The sequence below is a fragment of the Macrobrachium rosenbergii genome, chromosome 52 (assembly GCF_040412425.1).
Source record: "Macrobrachium rosenbergii isolate ZJJX-2024 chromosome 52, ASM4041242v1, whole genome shotgun sequence".
Classification (NCBI taxonomy): Eukaryota; Metazoa; Arthropoda; class Malacostraca; order Decapoda; family Palaemonidae; genus Macrobrachium; species Macrobrachium rosenbergii.
The window spans coordinates 23,801,358-23,826,952 of NC_089792.1; the positions used below are offsets into that span (position 1 = coordinate 23,801,358).

Genomic DNA, 25,595 nt, shown 5'->3' on the forward strand with positions numbered 1-25,595 from the left:
AAATGTGTATACCAAAACGTAGTTACATGACCTCTTGAACATCCCCAGTAACCGCACAAAAACAAACAATATTATTCAAGGATAAAAGAAAAAGCCTGAAATCCCTCTTTAAAATCTCTAATCCATTTTGATCCATCGTTTTCCAGCTTTGCCGATTCTGATTAAAAAGATTGCTTTAACTGTCAGGGAGAGGCCATTCTTTGGTTTACTTCCTACCAATAAAAAAACATATCACAATACTGAATAACAAAATAATCCACATGCAGTATTCATATGAGTGCAAACACATTTTGTAGAGACAACAAATATTCTCAACATACTCTATGTTAATTTATACATCAAGTTAGGTATCATAAGGGTTCCACAAGCCTATTCAAAGACTCGAGAGACGGACACGAAGACTACAAAGGACGCTCATGACATTGATGTGATAACGTTGTAAGAAACGACTGTGGCTATTCCATTCTTGAATTAATGAGTAATTACAAATGGAATCAGAACCATCCCGTCAGACTTATAGCTAATTTCCACTACAATCCATAACCAATCTGATGCCTGCATGTTGGTGATTCCATCTTCATTGCTTAAAGAGGTGATGTAGTGAGCAGAAAACCAGAACAGTCTCAAAGGAACTATGTGAAATAATTATAGAAATAATTATGCATGGAAATTTCCTGACTCAACTGCACTTGAAACACTCCTTTCACGTTGGATCAGCACGGGCTCTTGTTCTGAAGCAGCCTGCTAGTGATGATGTCTTTTTGGAACTGATGAAGACCCATCTTGTTTTTAGGCAATACTGTTTTTATGCTGTCCCAGGAAACGGACTCATTTAATTTTTTTTTTTTTTTGTACTTGTGGGAACGTGGCGACGCAGTGACATAGGTGAAGACTGAGAAACTTTCGTTATCCCACCACAGTCCCGCTGTGTTTTCAATTTCTTAACTAGCTATCAAAGACAATTAAAGGTTAAAGGTCAAAGAATGGGAGTAAATGGAAATCACGAGCAATGAAAATATAAATCCGTGCAGGTCGGAGTTATAACATAGTATGAAGTTGACTTTAACTTTCAAGTACTTGACTTGATATCACCGAATTTTTAATGTGATCTCACAACGGCTTCTAATGATGGCGACAAAGGACATGGGAGTCATGTTAATCATTCAAGCTACAGAAAATACCAAGGAAAAAAAAACACTTGACGAAAGTAATTCTTAAAAGAAACAGCTAGGACGATGCTACAGCTGTAAATATCTCAATAAAAACTTTCTCTGTAACAAAATCTTTTGCTGAAGTTACTACTGAAGATTATAATTGTAGTTTCTCATCAACATATAATTTCGTAAAATGAGACAGATATCTTAAGTCTGAATATTCTACTCTGAATTTGAACTTAAGCAGCCTTACTTAAAAACAACTCCTTTAAATTCATCAGATTTAGCAATTTCTGTGGAATAACTATTGATGCAAAGAACTCCCTTCTGAAATGATTTGGTGGAGAACGTTTCGGGAAATTTTAGAATTATCCAGTTAAATATATGAAGATATTAATTAAAACTCGTCAACTGTACTAAAGGTTCTTTTCAGCAACATTCGGTTCCAGGTGCACTGCTTTCTGTCTCATACTTTTCATCCGTCCCCTTTGGTCTCTCCTTACTTAGCTGTCCGACTTCTTTAAACTGATGATGCAAGGCACCTTTGCACTGAGGAAGGTGAGACAGTCTTCAACAATATCCGGACTAGAAAATGACGAATTTTTAGCGGTAAGTTTAAAGCTAAATCAATATACTGGAAGACTTGTTCATAAAATATCACGAATCACTTTCTTATTTGTTTGTAAAAATTTGTATGAAATAACACTTTCATACAAACTTAGGCACACGTTTACTTGGAAAGCTTAATTTTATGCATGGTGTAATTGAGGACTTATGGCTAGAATCAGATACCAGATATGAAATTCCAGAGTCGTTCAAAAAGGGAGATCCGTTTAACAAAATAAATTACGGATGAAATAAGATGTTGGCGATAAATCTGAAGAAAGACCGTCAGTTTCACAGTTGAACAAACACCGAGAGAGAGAGAGAGAGAGAGAGAGAGAGAGAGAGAGAGAGAGAGAGAGAGAGAGAGAGAGAGAGGTACTTTCTAATAAAACATTCGACAAGAGGAACAGCGAAGATTCCTATTTGAACATTCAAGCTACAATACTTATTTCCCAAGTGCAAAAATGATAGAATCAACAATGTTTTTTATACTAGTGTTTGCCTAAAATGGTTTTATTAATAGCAAGAGCCCCAGTAAAAAATATTCTCGTATATGCTACAATCATCAAAACCACAAGATATACACTGCCACAAAACTCAGTTATATGCAAAAACTACCTGGAGAAAAATGACTAGGAAAAGCGTTCAGCACTCCTCCAGTTCATATTTTCCTTCACTGATTGGAGCATCTGAGCTGTGGCTATCTAGGACGCCACATTTAGCTACCTTAAAATAAGCCACGGGTTCCCACTTACCCATTTACGCACCATTTTCAAACCCTGGACTGTTCCATTAGATCTTTTTCGTGGACTTTCATAATCTTGTGTTTTATTTCATTTGTTTTCCACCACACTCAGGAAGCACGTTTCTTTCTAATCTGTCAATTCACTATTTCTATTTGTTATTAATATTATAACTCATTTATTACTTGTTTAGGTTCTACACCGCACTCAGCTTTTTTTTTCACATATAGGTATTCTCCTCTGTGGAAATATGCTATGCAACATCATGACCATTAGTCATGTTCCATAATAATAATAATAATAATAATAATAATAATAATAATGAGGATTATTTGGCATTTAACTTGTTACATGCTTACAAACCTAACAAATCAACAAACTACTACTACAAAAATGCCAGTCGTTTGAAGAAAATTATAGCTGGGTGACAGCGTTTCCTGTAGGAAAACTAAACAGAATCTATGGTAAGTCGCGATTTGATTTTTGATTTTTGTGAAATTTAGGCTGTCAAGCCAAGCACTGGAGCACCTTCGGCCATTCGGCGCTTAAGACCACGCAAAGAGGGAGGTAATACTGTTGAACAGCAAGATAAAAGATCCAGATGGTGCATGAGATGAAATGCAAAGGTCTAAAGGTGGATCTGGGAGAAAACCACACAGCTGCATTAAGACATAACAGAGAGGCTGGACAGGAAGACTGAAGAAAGGAAGTGGGAACTGAGGTCAAGTAAAAGGCTAGGATGTGGGTGCAGCTAGGGATGGAAGGGACGCTGGAAAAGTGAACTCGGTCAAAATTTGCCAGTTTCAGTTATCTCCCTACGATATTTATCATATACAATACAAATTAACTTCTTCTTCTTTTAACGTGCTTTTATTTCCATTTTTGTATGGGGTCAGATGCCTTCTTTTGAAGGACTTTTGATTTGGCTTTGGGGTAGACCTGTGGTCTCGATCGGCTGCCCTGCCTGACATGTTTCATGTATCATACCCGACCAACGCCCTTTCTTCCCAGCAGCGAGAAAAGGTATGGCGAGAGTTCGAGACGTGTGAGATGTTTGTTATGTTTTTAGAAGGTGTTGTAGTGGCTTTGTTTTGTGTGTGTATTTAGTAACATCCATTTGCTTTTTACAAACCTATCCGTTGATTACATGTATAAATGTCACACGGATAGCAAAGTGTCTGCCTCTCTGATCAGTCGGCTGCGGGTTTTGAACCCACGCCACAGACCTCTACGAAGTCCGAAGCTGCTGCTGTAACCGACTGAGCCATCGAGGCTCTATACAATACAATACAAATTAACATTAGTATTTAATGTCAGAGCTTCCAAGCTATAAACATAAATGGTAAAATACAATGAAACGAATCACTCGAAATTATTACGGGTTCTTCCTTTTACTATAATAACAAAACATTGAAATGGTACCAAAGGACCTCCTAGCTGGGTTGCCCTAGCTCCCTCTGGGAATGCATCTCTGGGGTAGTGACTGAAGGCCCTTTACAAGGGATGCCTTTCCCAGGAAGCACTGGTCTCCACCCCTGTAGTGAGACCCTCCTACAGGAACATTCCCCGTTTCAGCAAAAGCCTGCCATCCTTCCAGGACGGTAGCTTCAGAGAAGGGTCTCCTTCCAGGTGTGACCTGCCTCCCTTTGGGAGGGTGTCCCTAAGGTAGGCGCATGACACACTCCTCAAGGGATCCCTTTCCTAGGAAGTTTTGGCCCTAACCCAGGTGGTGTGGGTCTTCTGCAATGAGGCCGCATCCCTCCCTGGTACCTGGCTTGGCAGGAGACCTGCCTCCTCCCTGGGAGAGCAGCCCTGGAGAAGAGCATCCCCTCTTAGGATGACCTGGTTTCCTCTGGGAAAGTATCCCAATGGGAGAGGCTAGAGATCCTCCTCAAGGATCCCTTCCCTAGGAAACCACGGCCCCACCCTTATGGTGGGGGCCTTCTCCGGGTATGCTTCCCGGCCTGGCAGAAACCCTGCCTTCCTTTTGGGAACGTAGACCCTGGAGGATCATCCTGACGGAAGTAACCTAGCTTCTGCTAGGGAGGCATCCATGAAGGAGGACAGGGAGAATCCCCCTCAAGGGATGCCTTCCCTTGAAAGTCTTGACCTTCACCCTATGGTGAGGTTCTTCTCCGGGTGTGCTTCCTGGCTTGGCAGAAACACTGCCTCCTGCCCTGAAAGGCATCCCGGAGGAGGGCTTTATTGCCAGGGAGTTTCCTGGCCCCCTCTGGCATGGTATCCTGGGGAGGGTCTCCCGACCAGCCCGAATTATGTTTAGACTGCTACATGGCCTCCAGAGTCAAACTTCCAGATATTAAGTCCCTAAAAGAATCAATCAAAATGAATCTGCACCTTCAAAAAAGGCTCCGGCGTTCCTGAATCCTGCATAGTGCTAGGATTCTAAGCATCTGACTACTCCAATTTTCCACCAGGAAAAGTCTCACAACAATATGAACAACTGACGGATTGAGATTCAGAGAGAGAGAGAGAGAGAGAGAGAGAGAGAGAGAGAGAGAGAGAGAATATTCTTTATTAAGGTGTTCGAAATGTGTTTCTTTGAAGCGTTTCGGGGTAACCAATGAGTTCTCCGAAATCTAAACTATAAACTGAAAAGCCTCCGCCTGTTTATGGTAATAAAGACCGGGTTTTCGTATTACTTACACTTCTCCATAGGATGAAGCACACACGTTATAAATTTTACAAGTTTTACACAGAAAAGCAAAATCTTAGTCTACGAAGACCCAAAGAAATCCTTTTAAGTCTTCGGAGATCCTGAATTTTACAGGTGATATTCCGGCGTAAAATTTTAGTCAGTCTGAAGTGTTTTTCACTATGACATGCATAGGTAGTATATAACTCTGTGAAGCTGACTCATAATTGTTGTTGTCAGGCATACTTGATGCGTTATTTGTATTATTGTTATGTATCTTGATTTAAGGTCCCGATAAATTGTAATTTATGTCATAATTCTTTGTAATCTACAGAAATGATCTGTGGATTCCAAGAGGGTTTCTTCAAATGCTTCAACTGTTTCGTTGAATCTGGAGATTTTGCAAACAACGTTGGGCGTATATACACTAGGAGTCATTAAAATTAAACTGAAGTTCTATACTTATATTTATTCCGCAAACACGCTCTCTCTCTCTCTCTCTCTCTCTCAAACACACACTCTATATATACACACATATTTATATATTACATATATATATGCTATATATATATATATATATATATATATATATATATATATATATATATATATATATATATACATATATATATATATATATATATATATATATATATATATATATATATATATATATATATGTATATATTATTCAAATAAAGTGACCACTACCAGAATTGTAACGTTTTCCATTGTCTGGAACAGGCTCCTTTAAATAGCTGTCTAATTAAATCAACAAGGTGATAGTTTTATAAACCTGAATAGCAGATGAATATGTGGAACGGATGTAATAAACGATGAACCTGCTGTGTGATACCTGTTGTGTTCAACACGTATAAATGAACTAACAAACTACAGACAAGAAAACAGACTCTTACTGTACATGTTGTTTCTAATGTAACGAAGAACGCTACAAACTCTTACAGAAATAGAACTCGTGCTGTTACATCAATACAGGGTTACGCAGGAAACTCTCACACAAAAAAATGAAACGGTAGCTGAAGAGGCGCTCATTCTGCTCTCTAATTAGTTAGGAATTTTATTAAATATTTATTTATTTACTTTTTCCATAATTTCTGATTACTGCTGGAAGTAAGGATCCAGTCTTTTTGACATTTTGATGCCGAAGGCAGCTCGAGTTATTATTTGCCTTTTCATTTTTTATTTACATCTAAGCACTTCTTCGACTGGCATTTCTCTAATTTTTTCAACTTACTGTTGATTTGTGATATGAAGATTTGTTCTGTGGAATTCAATCTTAGATCCTCTATTTGTTAGCTATTACAAGCTAATACCATATTTGAATATAAATCTTATTTGAAAACTATCATATAAATCCCGTCTCTTTTTTACCAGTTATTATATATATATATATATATATATATATATATATATATATATATATATATATATATATATATATATATATATATAATACATATACATACACACACATACATATGAGTGTTTTTGTTTACCAATATTATGTTGGATGATTCCTTAAAAAACTACTAGATTTTCTGAAAGCTCGAATGTACAATATCAAGTTATTTTAAAGAAAATTCCTGGCTGTGCCCTTGAACTCTACTGGTGGGACTAAAGTTACTGTTAACCAATTTCTTCGCCTTCATATGATGTCAAAGCAGTAATTGAAAACATTCGAGTCAAATCCACCACTGTACAACTGTAACGTTGTCCATAGTCTGGAACAGGCTCCTTTATCTCGCTGTCTAATAAAATCATGTTTATATTTTCGGATTACTGCCTTTTTTACATGTATATATACATATACCTCACATATATTAAGCCACAAACATCGTTTAATATTTAATTCACTACGCCTCGGGAAAAACTTACACCAAGGAGACTTATAAATGGTAAGTGCTTCGTAACCACTGGGATTCGAACCGCTGCCTGGTTTAGAAACAACAATGTACTGAGCCATCAGTGGTTAAAACTCACGGTACATCGTTGTTTTTAAACCAGACAACCATACGATTTTTGATTGTCATGAAGCACCTATCAATGCCCCTGGAGTGAGACTTATTTGTGAATATGAAAATTTCATCTTTATATTTTGATGACAAAAAATTCATATATATACATATATATATGCATATATATACACACAAACATTATATATATATATATATATATATATAATATATATATATATAGACTATATATATTATATATATATATATATATATATATATATATATATATATATACATACATATACTCACTTTTCAGAAATATATGAATGCTGTAAACTGTTTAAACCACTTAAACCTTTGTCTTTGAGTTGCAAGAAGACAGCTTAACTGACACAACCCCGAGAAAACTTTTCACCTGTTCAGAAGTCTGTGCCAATAAGGTGCCTATCAGTTTTATATAGAAATAGGTATTATCACCAGATTCGATAGAATGTAGGAAAAATGTCGTTTGGTCGTGGATATACAGGGTAAATTAACTGTTTAGTTCAAGAACACATCAAAAACGTTTTTGTTTGCATTATAACTAAGAACTTGATTCTTTTAAATAATTTGCTTTACCTAAAAATTGTGTCCTATGGAAAACTGAATCTTCTCAATTAAATGCCCATTTTCATTGAAGCCGTTGCTTGATACAATTAAATATAGTTTTACAAACAGATAGACAGATAAAAATTAGTTGGAAGCTCAAATTAATGAATACATATCCAAGTACAATATGAAAAACTGCAACAAGCATGCAACACCAAAACAGATGTAATGAAGTGTGGATGATCAACTAATATCAAACTACAAAATTGCAAAATGAATATATTTCAAACAGACGTCATAAGATATACATTATGCCGTACCCTGGAGACAACACAGTCAAAAATGTGAGAGAGAGAGAGAGAGAGAGAGAGAGAGAGAGAGAGAGAGAGAGAGAGAGAGAGAGAGAGAGAGAGAGAGGAATTCTAAGTTCACGTTTTTCCCCATTTCAATTGCCTCCCCCTCTAAGAAAAACACTTACAGTGCTGTGTACGTGAACAACTGTGTAGCAAAAAGTAGAAAATAATTATAAAAATAAGATCATGACAAGCTATTAGACCGCATTTGGTACTATCACGCTATAATATATTGCATCACTTTACGAAATATATCGTTTGGATTGTATTTATTTTTTCTATTCCATATATTAGTTAGAGAAAAAATGTTGGCAATGTGATAATTAGAATCCATTAAACCAAGTTATAAATAACTCTGCAAGAAAATTCCTCGTTTTATGCAGGTTTCTGAGCATTTTCCCGAATCATTATGAAATGTTTGTATATGTTTATATATGAATAGACCTACCAACCACGTTATAAGAGTACCATCTGTATAAAGAGCTTTCTGTTAAAAGAATTTTATAGTTGGTAGAGCCTCACATACCTGATGCTATCAGATTTTCATCTGTTTAAAAATCTTTCTGTTAAAAGAAAGAATGTTACATATTATACTATACTATATTATATTATATTATATATTATATTATAACCTCCTTAATTACAGTATATACAGTTTTCTTGACTGAAGGCGGTAAAATGCATTGAAGTACTGTATGAGGTTCTGTTGGCACTCCTGTAACGCCTATTAATTTACATCTTATCTGGCTAGCATTGAGCGTGTTTGCAGAAGATCTTGAGATTCCAAATCATTATTTCGCAGGAGGCAATTACTGACAGCATTTCAACATTCCACATGTGAAAAGACGATTCAAAATCACAAGACCTTTTGCAATAACTCTCAATGTAAGCACCAGAAGATGTACATTGATAGGCGGTAAACAATATTTCATAAGAGAAAAGCAAAAAAAAAATCATATTCGGGTAAATAATAAATGAGAAAGTTAAACAGGAGAAATAATAACAATAAAAAACCCCGACAAATCAACTGGTGGAAGGAGTCACTTTTCAAAAATGTGAAAGATCATTATATTATCGTGTATTCCAAACATATCACCACAATCAACATCACAATACGTGATATTAATACAACAATGCGATGTGATAATAATAATAATAATAATAATAATAATAATAATAATAATAATAATAATAATAATAATAATAATAAACTACCTTATTCCGTTACACTAAATATTCAGGAAAGGAAAGGAAACCTCCACGAAAGTGTTCCATTTAAAGGGAAGAAACAAGACTATAAAAAATGATCATGAAGAATTTAAACAAATAAATTAATAATAAAGTAACAAACAGTAGCTCAAAGAAAAAAGAGAACGCCAATGCTACAAAACAAGAGTGGCAACAGCTAAAGATATATTGATAAAATGTCCTATTAAGTCAGTTCAAGAGCTTCCGTCTTGGAGACGGATGTGATGAAGCAATAGCCCCAAAGAACAAATAAATGATGCTGACATTCCGAAGTATCTGTGGGAGGGAGTCTCACACATATCGATTCCGTCAATGCTTTACTGTCTGCATTTGAAATCATATAGGAAACTTCGTTCTTCTTCACGATCCAAAAGGTTTACCAGAAGAAACAAAGGTTTACAGCATCAGCCATATGATTCCATATTCTCATAATGAGTTATTATTATTATTATTATTATTATTATTATTATTATTATTATTATTATTATTATTAAGGCAACTGAATAATACACATGTACATATAAATGCTAATTTACACCTGTTAACGATTTTCATATAGAGGGATTTTACTGATGTTTTGAGTTTGCTTTAGTGATAAAAGTACGGAATACGGACGTTATTTTTACCGTATTACTTCAGTGATTGTTAATCCTTGCAAACGGTCAGGTAGAAATATGAAGGATGTCTCATTTAATGACCTACCATTTTGCGCCTTCAAATTATTAGAAAAGTGACCAAGAATATCACCAATAAATTAGAAATACTCAACTGCGTTTTTCTGAAAATGAATGGCGCAAAAACAGAAACTATTTCATTTTTTTCTCCATAAGACCATTATTATTCAAGCTTAAATCTCTTACGGAGAGTTAGGCAATAAGTCCCTGTTACGTAATATAAAAAAAAACACTACACAGAGCATATTAAATATTCAAGCACATGCATCGTTTGGCTTTGATCACTTCTTTGCCTTTCCGGTAGGTTCATCATTCTATGCCAGTGCAATTAGGCTGCAAATTTATCAAGGATTAAATGCATATTGAAGGGACGAACCGGCAATGTAACCGGGGGTGGGAGGTCCCGAGGAGGAGCCCCTCACTATCACACGAAATGCACATCCTCCAAATTTATTATTGAAAGCTTTATACCTCCCGTATTTTACTATAAAAGGGTCTTTTATGAATAGCAAACGTTACTTAGATTACTTTCTCAACTGTATGATGTAAGGAAAGTAATGAACCGTTTGCTTACTGCCTTCTGTAAAGGGTCAGCGCACTATTTATTTCATCACAGTTAACTTACTTCTCTTAACATACCCAGGCACTAACAAGCCCTGTCAAGAATGAGGAAGTTTTTACATTTTCTTGGGCTGACATATAAGAGCATATGCCCCGAGGCTATTCCATTTTATGGTTTCGGACATTAATACCAACTGTTCAAAATTCCGCATTCAATCAATGTTCACTTGTTCTGGAACATCGCAGTTCTAGGCTAAAACGTCAGTGGATCTAAATAGTAGTAAATAATTCCAAAAACAAGATGGCGCATAGCAGACATTGAGCATTTGATATTACCAATCGCGTTTCAGATCATGGTTACTGTGCATATAGATTTGTCACTTAGATTTCTGTTACTCGAGAGATTACTCCAACTGAATAGAAGGCCTGGCATCAATTGTAATACAATTAATATCATTTAAACTCTTCGTAATGTGTATGTTGAAAAGTTTCTTTTCTCCTTGAAAAGTTTATTTTTGGCAAACAGAAAGCGATAACAAAAAAATAAGATGGAACCATAGGCCTCATACCAAAACTTTGCCCTTCTGCATATGAGCAGCTCATAATTTCTAAGGAAACATCAATGTTATTTTCACAATACAATTATACTTTACGGTATATGAGAACCTAAGTCGACTAACATCCTGGGATACCTTTTATTTGCACAGGTTCCCCTAAAATTATCTGGAGAAAATGGAAACTTACTCATAAGAGAAAATGGGTATATTTTGTTATGAAAGAAAACGGGTTCAATTGATAAGGATGCCACACCCAACACATAACAACAAGGGAAGAATTCTAAGAAAATGCTTCACAATCATTGTTTTAGAAATGCAATAGTTATTGTAGGTACTTTACTTCACTTTCCTCCTCTATGCATATGCACACTAGAGAGAGAGAGAGAGAGAGAGAGAGAGAGAGAGAGAGAGAGAGAGAGAGAGAGAGAGAGAGAGAATTATCAATGTAAACATTATTTTGAGAAGAAAAACATATCTAAATAGATATCTCGTCTTCCATCTAATCACATTCCATGCATGGGAGATGCAGTTTCCAATCATAATTCAAAGCTGTAACACTGTACACAGTGTTTTCATGTCTAGTTATTTGTTCATTACATGTCCTGCTTCGCTACCGACAATGGCTTTCGAAATTTATAATTTCTCACAGGAAAAGCCCTAGAGGAGCTTTCGTACTTAAGTACTGGTTTAATTTTTTTTCATTCTACACTCTCTTTTCAATTCCAGAGGGCGTATTATACACCTGATTTTTCCTTTGATTTCTTCACGATTTTCAGATATAGATAAGAATGGTTTTATATTTCATTTTTCAATCGCGACTCTTAATGTCATGATATCTAAATTATTTTTTTCTGTCCAGCAGATGTCTTTAAACAATGTGGTCGTACTTTTTTCTCCGTTTTCAAGTACCAGTTTCGTTAATGGTTTGTATTCTTACCTACACTGCAATAATGCTTAATTACTGAGGTTTTGAGGTTAATACAACATTTTTCAACATGCCCTACATAATTTGTTTATAATTCACTTTTAAATATGATCCACATATGTTACATGAAGAACTCACAACTAGAAGTTACATTTTACCTGATTATTTGGGCTAAATTAATAATTTGAAAAATTCTGTTGGTCAAGTTTGTTGGCAACAAACTCGTCTATCTAGAAGAGATAAACAGGAAGGTTTCAAATATATCTTAAGAGTTTGTGCTGAAAAGACTAAAACATGTTGTTCAGAGCTTTGAACTCATAAAAAATTAAAAAATTCAAGTATTACTTCGGGGGAAAAAAGGAAATCTCGCTAAAGGCCGCCACTAACGTTCAGTTATACCTGCGCAGGCCTTCCTGCAAAGTCGTCCCGGGCAGGCACGCCTGAACGTTAATGTGAACAACCAGCACAGTTTTTTCTGCTCGGGCACGCCACCTGAGCAAGTAGCTCATCTCACGTTAGTGCGGGGAGGCCACTTATTTGCTCAGTTCTCTTCCCGTCCTTAGTAGGAGAGGTCGTTCAAGTCAGAAACTGAGAGTGATGAGCTTTATTCAATTTAAAAGTATTCATAAGTAATTAATGATTTGTCGGATTTATTCAATTTTTAAAAATTGAAGCGGATGTCAGATTAATACATAGTTAGAACTTTGCAATTTTCCGCAGGAAAAATAATTGTATATAATGAAAAGTGGCAGCATCATTCATGAATATCTTGAAGATCTCACTGAAATCTATAAGAATGAGCCTCGTCTTGGGCAAATCAAATCCAAAGACTACCATAACAGATGAAAAAAGAAACAAGCTGCATATTTTAAATTCGCCGAAAAACTAAAGGAGATTGATTCTGCTGCTAACAAAGACATTGTCCTCGTATGCCCAAGCATGTTTATTCATGGCTGAATTAGAATAAATATTCAATATAACGATGTAATGAAAAACATGAACAGGCCTATACGGGTTTATCTATGATTATGCATCATGTATGTAATTCATTTTCATCATAATCTTCAATACACTACTGGAACAAAGAAAGCAATAGTAGACTATGTTTATTCATTGTTAACAGCATATGTTAATAATGATTAACAGCCACTCCTTCACTGGACGTGTCTTTTAGGCGTTTAATATTTTTTTTGCTATCAGCAGGCCAATTATTGACAGAGCATCGTCTACTGACGCCATGGCTGTTCCAGAGAACTGAGTAAAAAAGCTGTATCGTTAGTGCTGAACGTATACCTGCACACGCCTGCCTATGGAGGCAGACCTGCGCAGGAATACCTTGGCGTTAGTGGCGGCCTTCAGCGCAGATCGTGTCAGAAATTACTTGACCCTGATTTTGCCTGCATACACGGTGGCAAAAATACGAAATCGAGAGGCGATGGAATTCCAGAAAACCAAAATCAAGCTCACAAAGAGGCCCATTATATAAAACAGGTCCTCCGGGCTTCTCTGGGAAATAACGGAGGGTCCCTGGTTACACCAGGGACCAAAGATTCACTCCGGAATCCCCGAAGAATAACCTCATTTAGTCAATCTGATTTTGACTTAGTCCTGGAAAATGACACACAATGCAGTTCCTGCTATCTAAAGCTGCACTGAAGACATGGAATCCATCCTGAAGCCTACTAAAAGTCTCAAGATTTGATTCTGTGTTTTCAAGGAGCACCTAAAATCAGGAACTGAGTTGGTGTCTTTTTCCAAAGTAACTCACATCAGTTTGATTAACAGTCTTGTCTCCAGGTATCCCGGAGAAAACCTTTGGTCCCTGGTGTTGCCAGGATCCTCTGGTGATCCCAAGAGAAGCCTAAAAGCATTGCTTGGTGGCAAAGATGACCAGTTCGCTGTCACGCTAGTTTCCACTCAAAAGTGAAGACTATCTGATGAGATTTTGTGAAAAATAAAAAACCTAAATAGGAAATTACCATACTAGAGTCAACATACTTCTGGTTACAAGTTACCGAAAAAAACCACTCATACTATATTCTCACCTATGAGGAGCCATCGGCTCACAACTGCACACTCAACTGATTACATATCCTCCAATATAAATAAAAGGTAGATTCGATTCGATTCCGCGCCCCTCACTAACCCCCAAAAATTTAATTTATAAAGAAACAACAACATCCTCCTATTTTAATGAGAGAGAGAGAGGAGAGAGAGAGAGAGAGAGAGAGAGAGAGAGAGAGAGAGAGAGAGAGAGAGAGAGAGAGAGAGAGAGAGAGAGAGAAGCTCGGCAATTTCTAAACTGGCAACCAATTTTGACACTGACACCTAATTTCGGGCTTGAAACCCCACAGCCAGCCAGACAGACAGACAAACAGACAGAGATAATGGGTCATTTAAAAAAATAGAAAAAAACATCCAGCCGCCCTCAAAAATAAAATTCACCCAAGTTTTGCCTCAATGGACTTGGATTCGAACGGTGTTAGCATTTTTGGAAGTAGTCCAATTTCACACATTGTAAGCCAATTTAAAAAGTGGAACCCAACAATAAGATTATTTAACATATATTTAACACATGCAAGAAAGTTATAAAAAATTTAATACCAAAATAAAAAAAAACCAATGCCCCATTTGAAAGGGGTGGTAGGCACATTGGCCAGAAAAGGCTGCCTTGTCTCTTCCAGGCTTCTACACGGACATGAGCATGCCCCCTTGGATAACCCGGATGCCTGGGTTAAACACTTAAACCCGCAAAGAGGCCCGCTTTATGAAACGGAGCCTTCGGGCTTCTCTGGGAAGCACCAGAGGGTTCATGGGAAAAACAGGGACCAATGATTCCCTCTGGAATCCCCAGAGGATAGCCTCTATGTTAATAAAATTGAAATAATTTAGTTTTGGGAAAGGGAACAAAACACGATTCCTGCTTTCTAAAGTTCCTTGAAGACACAGAATCCATCCTGGAGCCATGGATGGATTCCGTGTCTTCAAGGAGCTTAAGAAAGATGGAACAATATTTTGTGTCTTTTTCCAAGACTAAACCATTTCAATTTGATTAACAGAGGCTATCCCCCGGGGATTCCGGAGGGAATCATTGGTCCCAGGTGTTGCCGGGGACCTTCTGTGCTTCCCAGAGAAGCCCAAAAGCCCTGTTTTATAAAACAAGCCTCTTGGCGGGCTCAGGCTCCCAAATTATCTGAGGAGACATGCTTATGTCCTTCCTGCAGAAGCCTGGAGGAGACAGGATGCTCTTTTTTATCCATTGTGCCTTCCATGATTTCAAATAAGGTATTTGAAGGATGAACTCCTATATTTTTGTATGCATGTCATCTAATATTACCTTTTCTAATAACTTTCTCGCACATGTTGGAATTATTTTGAATGATTTTATTATTGCAAAAATTATTAATCTTACTTCTAAATATTATGTGGTGGTGGGTTGATTTCCATTCAAAGTATAAAACATGAATTCAACAGGAATTTGTACAACAGTCGAAGCTCTCCTTCATACGTAGACCGGTGAGAGGATTAGTTCACTGTCACCCTAGTTGTAATTCAAAAAGGTAGGGCGCTAGATAAAGGAATTTTATGAATAAAAACAACCTCCATAAGGAAATTACCCTATTCCATTCAACAACCGATTACCTGTTCTATTTTGGGGTTATAAATAACCAAAAATAATCAGCTATCTGGCGCCATCGGCTTACAACAGCACACAGCGTATTACACATTCTCCAGTTTACTTATCAGGGAGATTCGATTCAAATTCCGCGCCCCTTCCCCCGCACCAGAAAAAATTATAAACACTCACTGAAAGGAGCAACCAAACAACTAAAACTTATTTAACTGAAGGCCATGAAGTCTAATGTATTTAAAGACACATTAATGAGCTAGTTTATCGAATAATCATTCATACAGTTAAATCTTAGAAACGAATTCTCCCGCTATATAAACAAATTAGCATCAGTGGCATACCAGTCCTATAATGTAAGCGATGGCGCAACTGCTCGTGTTCGTGGCTAATTACTGACTCCAATCGATACAACTGACTGGCGAGATATCAAAAATTTATGTGCATGTCCAGAATTGACCTCATATTGTCTATAAATAAACTCACTAAAGTACGTTTGTGTGTCAACCGTACCAACTGAAGCTATCGTAACTGTGTATCAACCGTATCAGTAGAATTCTACTGTAGGGGTACGGGTCCGTACTAGTAGTCGAGCTGTTAAGGATACATTCTAGATAAACGGTCCTTGTCCTTTTTTCTTTCCTTTTCTTTTTTTGCTCGGCATAAGATGCCATGAATGCTGTAATTACCAATTGCAAAATTGTAGCATTAGGATTTTAGGTAATTTTTAAAGTACGGCAGAATAACGTTTCAGCTCTACAGTGAACATTACAGTAATGAATATGCTGGCGCGGCGTTTAGACATTTCTGCGGTAGGCAGACGTAAAATAGAATAACAATATGCGAGTTGGTATGACATCTATCTATCTATCTATCTATCTACCTATATATATATATATATATATATATATATATATATATATATATATATATATATATATATATATATATATATATATATATATATATATATATATATAAAAAAATTTTTGTTACATGCAACTTTTCATTATTTTATTCACAGGCTTCTAGCCTAGACTTTTCATTTCATCCTAATCCTTCGGGCCAGCCCTGTGAGAGCTGATGGTCGGCTCGGTGGTCTGGTTAAACTTTTTATAATAATAATTTATTCACAAACATTAAGCTACAAATGTCATTCAATATCCAATTCACTCAACCTCGGGAGTAACACTGATGGGGAATTATAACTGATAAGCAATTCGTCTCCTGGGAGACTCGAAATCCCGGCAGTGGGAACCAACGACAGCAGTGTCGATATTCTATTGTCGTCAGTTCCCACTGCTGGGAGTTCGAGTCCCCTGGTGACGAATCACTTATCAGGTATAATTCCCCTTCGGAGTTATTCCCGAGGTTCAGTGAATTGAATACTGAAAGACAATTGCAGCTTAATGCTTATTATAAAAATGCCAGGGTGTATGTGACAAAATCTTATATATACATACATATCTATATATATACAATATGTATATATACATATATATATATATATATATATATATATATATATATATATATATATATATATATATACACATATATCACACATTACCACAGGTGAAAAAATAAGAGACAGTGTAGGTCCTGATTTGGTTTCGACTTTATTTCCGAGCCATTGACGAAGGACTGATGCGGAGTATTAGAAGTCACAAAATATATACTACAGGAACAGTACTGACGAACATGCACAACCGTTAGAGACTACATATCCACCCACAGGCCGGTGTCAAGGTAGGAGTGGCCATCAAAACTCATTCGGCTAAAAATCACATTATACTCTCAGGGGCAATACCGTTAAACATACAGACCGTAGGTGACATCAAATCCACACCTTACAGGTGTCGGGGGGGCGGGGTTTGGAAAACTCATTAGCACTGCTGCCCCTGTACTGTGTTTACAAATATGATAATCTTATTTCCATACATCTCTACTGCCTACCTTAAAATTTAAACAATTTACAAATTTCTTTTGATATTAAAGGATCATGTTTATGCATACCTTGACTGATATCCATATTATGGCTGTAACTTTCTTTTATAAAGCTAGATTCAATGATATTCCTTTCCATTGCGTTATTAGAATATACAATCCTTGTTCCCCTTTCCCAGTTGATAGCAAGATTGTTCTCACTCACATGTACAAAAATACCACTGTTCCCCTGTACATATCTCACACATTTTTTATGCAGTTCTATTCTCTTTTCCAGTGCTTTACCCGTTTGGCCAATATAAAAGTTGTCACAAGACTTACATGGAATTTTATATACACACCCTTTAGTATTGTCGGGGGAGTTCTTGATAAGTACATGTTTCATTGTTTTATTCTTAAATGCATTTTCCAAACCCCGCTTCCCTGACAAATGAATTTTGAAGGCCACTCCTACCTTGACACCGGCCTGTGGGTGGATATGTAGTCTCTAACGGTGGTGTTTGTTCGTCAGTACTGTTCCTGTAGTACATATATTTGTGACTTGTAATACTCTGTATCAGTCCTTCGTCAATGGCTTGGAAATAAAGTCGAAACCGGTCAGGACCTACATCCCGCCTCTTATTTTTCACCTGTGGTAATGTGTGATAAATGAATCACGTACAAAAGTGATTATAATCATATACATATATATACATATAATAAAGTATATATATATATATATATATATATATATATATATATATATATATATATATATATATATATATATATATGAATGTCTTTTCCTGTAATACTACAGTGTAATATGAAAATAAGAAGGCCCATAAAACACTATTTAAACGTTGAAACCATATATTTCGGGCACTTGTTTCTGTGCCCTGTTCACTGGTAGAATATGGACAGGTGGAAAGTTACAATGGTATATATACAAAAACATGAAGGTGTGGCCTTAGGCCTCCGATGTTAAGGAGGTGGCGTTTCTTAGAAGGAGGAGATTGACCAAATTCCCTAGTGGTTTTGGCCTCATTAGCTCCCGTTTGGCGATGGATCTGGCGGTCGCGTTTCTTGGGTCGTCTTCTTCAAAAAGGGTGCGAGGATTAAGGTGTCAATGGCGTCCGATTTCCAATGTCCTCCAGACAGGTTCATATTGTTGGTTTGATTGATGATAGCAGATTCCAGCATCTTTCTTTTGTACGGACAGCTACTCTTGAAAACCAACTCCGCCCCACTCCAGTTAATGACATGCCCTGTATTTCTAATATGTAGGAAAATTCCCGAACTCTCCGAAGCGTAACGTACTGATCTTTGTGCTCTGTTATTCTTTGCGAGAGCGATCTACCTGTCTCGCCTACATAAATGTCATGACAATTACTACACGGTATCTTGTAAACTCCGGCTTCTTCCCTTTTGTTATTTAAGTATACGTTAACGAGCGAACTCCCCGATGGATTTGGGATAATGGAAAATGAAAGGATTATCAGAACTGAGTTGCTCGGTGGCCTTTTTGATGTTTTCATCGTATGGAAGCTTTATTTTGTTGTTGAAATCTATTTGTCTGTTGTGAGTGGGACCTCTGTAGTATATTTTATTTGCTTTATTAATAGCCCTCTCGATAATGTGTGGTGGATAGAGCAGTTGCGTTAGGTGTTGGCGGATCGTGTTAAATTCTTGATCCAGGTACTCATTTGAACATATCCTAAGTCCTCTGAGAATAGGTTGCACCTACCATGATTTTTACGGAGACGTCGTGGTAGCTTAAGAAATGAATGTAGGAGACAGCGAAGGTGGGTTTTCTATATACTGTAAATGCATACCTGTTCTGTTTTCTTATGATCAGTACATCTAGGAACGGCAGTTTTCCGTCCTTTTCCCATTCTGTTTTAAATTTTATGGTCGGAACTAGCGAATTTAGCCTATTAAAAATTCCTTAAAGTCCCCCAGCTATTGTCCCAGAAAGTAAAGATATCATCTACGTATCTAAGCCAGATCATGTTATGGGGTTTGATAGACGACAAAAGTTCTGTTTCGAAATATTCCATGTACAAGTTTGCTAGAAGGGGTGATAGGGGACTTCCCATGCTACAGCCAAATTTTTGTTTGTAAAATTACCATTGAAAGAAAACACGTTGTTAGTTACACAGAGGTTGATAAGTTTTAAAGTTTTTATCTATGCCAAGAGGAAAATGGTCTTCATATGGTTGTAACTTCCTCTCTAAGAAAAACAACACGTCGGCAATCGGGACTTTAGTAAATAATGAATCGACGTCTAGACTGAGCAGTTTGATGTTGTTTGAGGGGATGTTTAAACTATTAAATTTTTGTATGAAATCTTCTGCATGTTTGACGTGGGAGGATGAGAAGGTTCCTAGAAAGGGTGATAACAAGTCTGCGAGCCATTTTGATAATTTGTACATGAAAGAGCCCCTGCTAGATATTATGGGGCGTAAAGGAATCCCCATCTTTATGTGTTTTCGGGAGGCCGTAAAAATAGGGAGAGAGGGGTTGATTACCTTGAATGCCTCTAGTAATTCTATGTCTTTTTATTGCCCCCTATGGTTCTAACTGATTTGTTAAACTGAGCAGCAATATTTGTTGTGGATCTTTCGTTAATTTATCGTAGGTCTCCCGCATCGTTTAGAAGTTCTTGAACTTTATTGATGTATGTCTCCTTATCTAACAGAACTATTTTCCCGTCTTTGTCAGATTTTGTGATGATGATATCCCCCTTTTCTTAAGCAAACTAATGCATTTTGGAATCTTTTCGGGAGCGAATTTTTGTTGTTATTTTGCTCCAAGACATTTAGCAAAATGCCTTTGAGACATGCCTCTTTCTTGTCATAGTTGTTTTTTGCAAAATGTTTATCAAAAGCAACTAGGAAATTAAGATTACTTTCGGGACCAGCTTTTAGAGCGGAATGAAACTCCAAGATTTAAAACGGTCTGTTCTTCTGCAGTGAGGGGATGGTTAGAGAGATTCAGCACATTATTGGGAAGGCCTAGATTATTCCATACGCTGTTCCTAATCAGTCTTTTTAATTTGTAGCACAAATTTCTGGAGTGGGACTCACTGTTTTCAATAGCACCTGATAGCACAAAATATGAAAGATATCTGTACATACCATCATCCCTGCACATGAGGCGAAGTGACGTGGCTAGCTCACTTATTTTTCTTCTAATCACATAGATGTCTTGGTGTGTGGCTTGTATTCTGTCTTGGAGGAATGCCTACAGGAACAAGTTTCTCCCAAAATGTACGGTTTCACGCGTTGGACATCGGCGTCAGACCCATTTCCGGACTCCATCCGCACATTCCTCCAAGACAGAATAGGGGGCAATAAAAAAGACATAGAATTACTAGAGGCATTCAAGGTAATCAACCCCTCTCTCCCCTATTTTTACGGCCTCCCGAAAACACATAAAGATGGGATTCCTTTACGCCCCATAATATCTAGCAGGGGCTCTTTCATGTACAAATTATCAAAATGGCTCGCAGACTTGTTATCACCCTTTCTAGGAACCTTCTCATCCTCCCACGTCAAACATGCAGAAGATTTCATACAAAAATTTAATAGTTTAAACATCCTCAAACAACATCAAACTGCTCAGTCTAGACGTCGATTCATTATTTACTAAAGTCCCGATTGCCGACGTGTTGTTTTTCTTAGAGGAAGTTACAACCATATGAAGACCATTTTCCTCTTGGCATAGATAAAACTTTAAAACTTATCAACCTCTGTGTAACTAACAACGTGTTTTCTTTCAATGGTAATTTTTACAAACAAAAATTTGGCTGTAGCATGGGAAGTCCCCTATCACCCCTTCTAGCAAACTTGTACATGGAATATTTCGAAACAGAACTTTGTCGTCTATCAAACCCCATAACATGATCTGGCTTAGATACGTAGATGATATCTTTACTTTCTGGGACAATAGCTGGGGACTTTAAGGAATTTTTAATAGGCTAAATTCGCTAGTTCCGACCATAAAATTTAAAACAGAATGGGAAAAGGACGGAAAACTGCCGTTCCTAGATGTACTGATCATAAGAAAACAGAACAGGTATGCATTTACAGTATATAGAAAACCCACCTTCGCTGTCTCCTACATTCATTTCTTAAGCTACCACGACGTCTCCGTAAAAATCATGGTAGGGTGCAACCTATTCCTCAGAGGACTTAGGATATGTTCAAATGAGTACCTGGATCAAGAATTTAACACGATCCGCCAACACCTAACGCAACTGCTCTATCCACCACACATTATCGAGAGGGCTATTAATAAAGCAAATAAAATATACTACAGAGGTCCCACTCACAACAGACAAATAGATTTCAACAACAAAAATAAAGCTTCCATACGATGAAAACATCAAAAAGGCCACCGAGCAACTCAGTTCTGATAATCCTTTCATTTTCCATTATCCCAAATCCATCGGGAGTTCGCTCGTTAACGTATACTTAAATAACAAAAGGGAAGAAGCCGGAGTTTACAAGATACCGTGTAGTAATTGTCATGACATTTATGTAGGCGAGACAGGTAGATCGCTCTCGCAAAGAATAACAGAGCACAAAAGATCAGTACGTTACGCTTCGAGAGTTCGGGAATTTTCCTACATATTAGAAATACAGGGCATGTCATTAACTGGAGTGGGGCGGAGTTGGTTTTCAAGAGTAGCTGTCCGTACAAAAGAAAGATGCTGGAATCTGCTATCATCAATCAAACCAACAATATGAACCTGTCTGGAGGACATTGGAAATCGGACGCCATTGACACCTTAATCCTCGCACCCTTTTTGAAGAAGATGACCCAAGAAACGCGACCGCCAGATCCATCGCCAAACGGGAGCTAATGAGGCCAAAAACCACTAGGAATTTGGTCAATCTCCTCCTTCTTAAGAAACGCCACCTCCTTAACATCGGAGGCCTAAGGCCACACCTTCATGTTTTTGTATATATACCATTGTAACTTTCCACCTGTCCATATTCTACCAGTGAACAGGGGCACAGAAACAAGTGCCTGAAATATATGGTTTCAACGTTTAAATAGTGTTTTATGGGCCTTCTTATTTTCATATATATATATATATATATATATATATATATATATATATATATATATATATATATATGTTATATATATAGTATATACATATTGTATCTGTCTTTCACAGAATTTTTAAACAAACACAACCATTACCATTCACTTTTAGCAAAAAATACGTCCTAAAACATACCTAAGAATATTGTAGCCTAAATGTACCCTCGACAATTTTCGATTATTTCAATTCATAAAATATATGAACCGGTATATGCAATATAAACGTGTGAAAATCCACCTCAAACTGCACTGTCACAGTGATAAAGACTGCCTGTAAATAACAAAATTCAAAGCACACGTATTTAAGAAAATTTCCTTAAAAATAATGAGAAACTGAATCTGCAACACTTACATGATGTCGCCGAGGCCCATCTTCATGTTGGTCTGGACGAGAGCACAGCTCTTGTAGTCGCTGATTGTAACTGCCTGCCGCCTCCTGAAATACCCAGCACCTGATAAAGGTGTAGGGGACAGCACTGGGGGATAACGGGACAGGTAAGGCCCATTAGGCAGACTAAGGCGCACCTGTTTTTTGCCCGCACTGGGGGCCCCTGTAACTGCAGGTGTTCCAGCAGGGGAACCCCCACTCACATCCGATTTATTACTTCCGGCACTTCGTTCGGACAGCCTCCTGGAGTCACTCGCCTCCCCAACAGGGCTCTTGCCGTCGGTTCCCACCTCTTCCTCTTCCTCCAGATGATCCTCCAGATCTCTGGAGGGTTTCTCTTCGTCTGAACTTTCTTCCTCATCGCTCTTTTTGAGTTTTGCTTTCTTCGCTCCTTCACTCGCTCCTCCTGCTCCTTCTTCCTCCTCCTCTTCTTCCATAAGGATGCCATGACTGTCTGAGGTTAAAGAAGAATGCCTCCTGGTGAGGACGCTGGACGACCCTTCTAAAGAGCCAATGGACGAGCGGGCTGGGGACCGGGAAGGAGATCGCCCAGGGCTTCTGCCAGGGGAAGCACCCGAAGTGTGGGCACCTGGAGACCGTGCAGGCGAAGGAGTGGTACCTGGAGGGACTGGGGACCGGCAAAGTGATGTCAGGGAACCACTTGTGTTTCTTCTTGCTGCTGGGGAGGCAGCTGTGAGTCTGGAGGGAGAGCGGGAGGCGGGGAGCAGGGAAGACGACGACAGGAGAGACGCCGAACTGGTACGACGCCTTGCGTGTCTTCCAGCGACGCCGAACATCCTCCTACTCCACCACCACCGCTATCTGAAACAAACAAAAACAAAAATAAAGTGTCGTCATTATACAATCAATACAATAATAAGGAATGCAATAACGTATTGAGTGGATCAATACAATCAAACTTCTAGAATTTCCAATAACCCTTGCAATAAATCTCTAGATTAGCAGTTTTTCCAATAATACTAATATATAAAATATGGGACCATTGTCGTTTCCACCTCCTCCTCATTCTATTTCAGCAATGAGCCTAACGTTATGCACGTTCCCAAACATTACACCAAAATATACAAAACAGTAAACATTTGCAGTGCAATAGATTAAACAGCGTCCACAAGATGAAACATATGGAAAAACTACTAATAACACTATTATTTAAGAGTCTCTTAATACATTTGAACTATCTGAATTTCCTTGCCAAAAATACTAATGTATCAGAATCAGATTTAACAAAGCGGCTATCAGAGGTGTAATAGTGGTTTATGGAGTATGATGCTCTACAAAAGGTGCTAATGATACCCTAGGCACAAAAGCTTGCATGGCATTCACCAAAACCAAGACTTCTAAACACCTAAACTTGTGTAGAAGAATCAGATCTACTTACAAAAAAACTGAGATTCAAATGACTACGCAGTCACAGAGAGCACTGCGTCTCAATACCCTGACTCTTTTAAAGGCAATTTGGTTATTTGGTCTTTTAGAGACAGGTTGTATGGGTTCCTTCTCTTTGAGCATCAAGTATGAATCTATCTAGTAAATAAGACTTGAGCATTACGCAGACAGAATACAAAAGAAAATTACTGATAAGGAGAGACTGTAATTTTAATCTCTAAACGACTATGATTTATTATATAGTTCTGAATTTGTCTCAAAACCAATATGATTACAAGTATGATTATGTTCGTATTCCAAGGCAAGTTGCAACAAAAATTTCCATAATTAGAACGTATGTTACTAATTTTATACTTGAAACATGAATTCATAACAGCAGCGAAAGAGCGATTATATTAGTGTGGTAGTTCAAAGTGCGTATCAAGGATTGGAAACTTCCAAACCTTTAAAGCTGTCAACATGTTTTGTTCATCAAAAGGGAACTGTGTTTTCAAACTAAACCATATAGTAACAAAAACCATTTGTAAATTAAATGCTTTTATAAATTAGTTAAAGATGTGCTTCTTACAAAAGAATCTTCACTTTCAAAAATATTGCTTAGCTGCTGGATCAAAAAAGGGTGAGCCGTTGACAAACCCTCTCATGATAAAGGGGATGTGTTTGAACCACAAAATGTTTTCCGAACTGAAATAAAGAGGATGTTTCCGAATCATGGAAAAGTGTGTGGACTCAGCACACAAATGCAGAGCACTTTTTCGAAAAGTAAATTATGAAATTGTTTCCGAAACAAATATGAGATAATTAACGCTGTGAATGTAATTTCTGACATACAAAGTTTCTCTCAAACAAATGAGTAAATGTTCCGCGCTCCGCCCGGTTGAGAGAGAGAGAGAGAGAGAGAGAGAGAGAGAGAGAGAGAGAGAGAGAGAGAGAGAGGTTTATTTTAGATGGACAAAAAGATAATTCTGTTAACATTAGTACAAATGACAGAAATTATTTTTTTTTACTTCGCATTGCATATCTTGGAAGTCTGACTGAGCACAAGCAAAATCACAAAATAAATTCATTTCCTCCCAGAGAAATAAAATTC

At 37.4% G+C, this 25,595-nt stretch overlaps 1 protein-coding gene across 1 annotated transcript in view; it reads right to left on the bottom strand.

Annotated features, from left to right (window-relative positions):
- Positions 1–25,595, bottom strand: part of LOC136833754 (voltage-dependent calcium channel type A subunit alpha-1-like) — a 1,031,224-nt gene that overhangs the window by 559,533 nt on the left and 446,096 nt on the right. The window contains 1 exon segment of the mRNA XM_067095975.1: positions 23,063–23,920. Coding sequence (XP_066952076.1) covers positions 23,063–23,895 — 833 coding nt within the window. The 5' untranslated portion in view covers positions 23,896–23,920.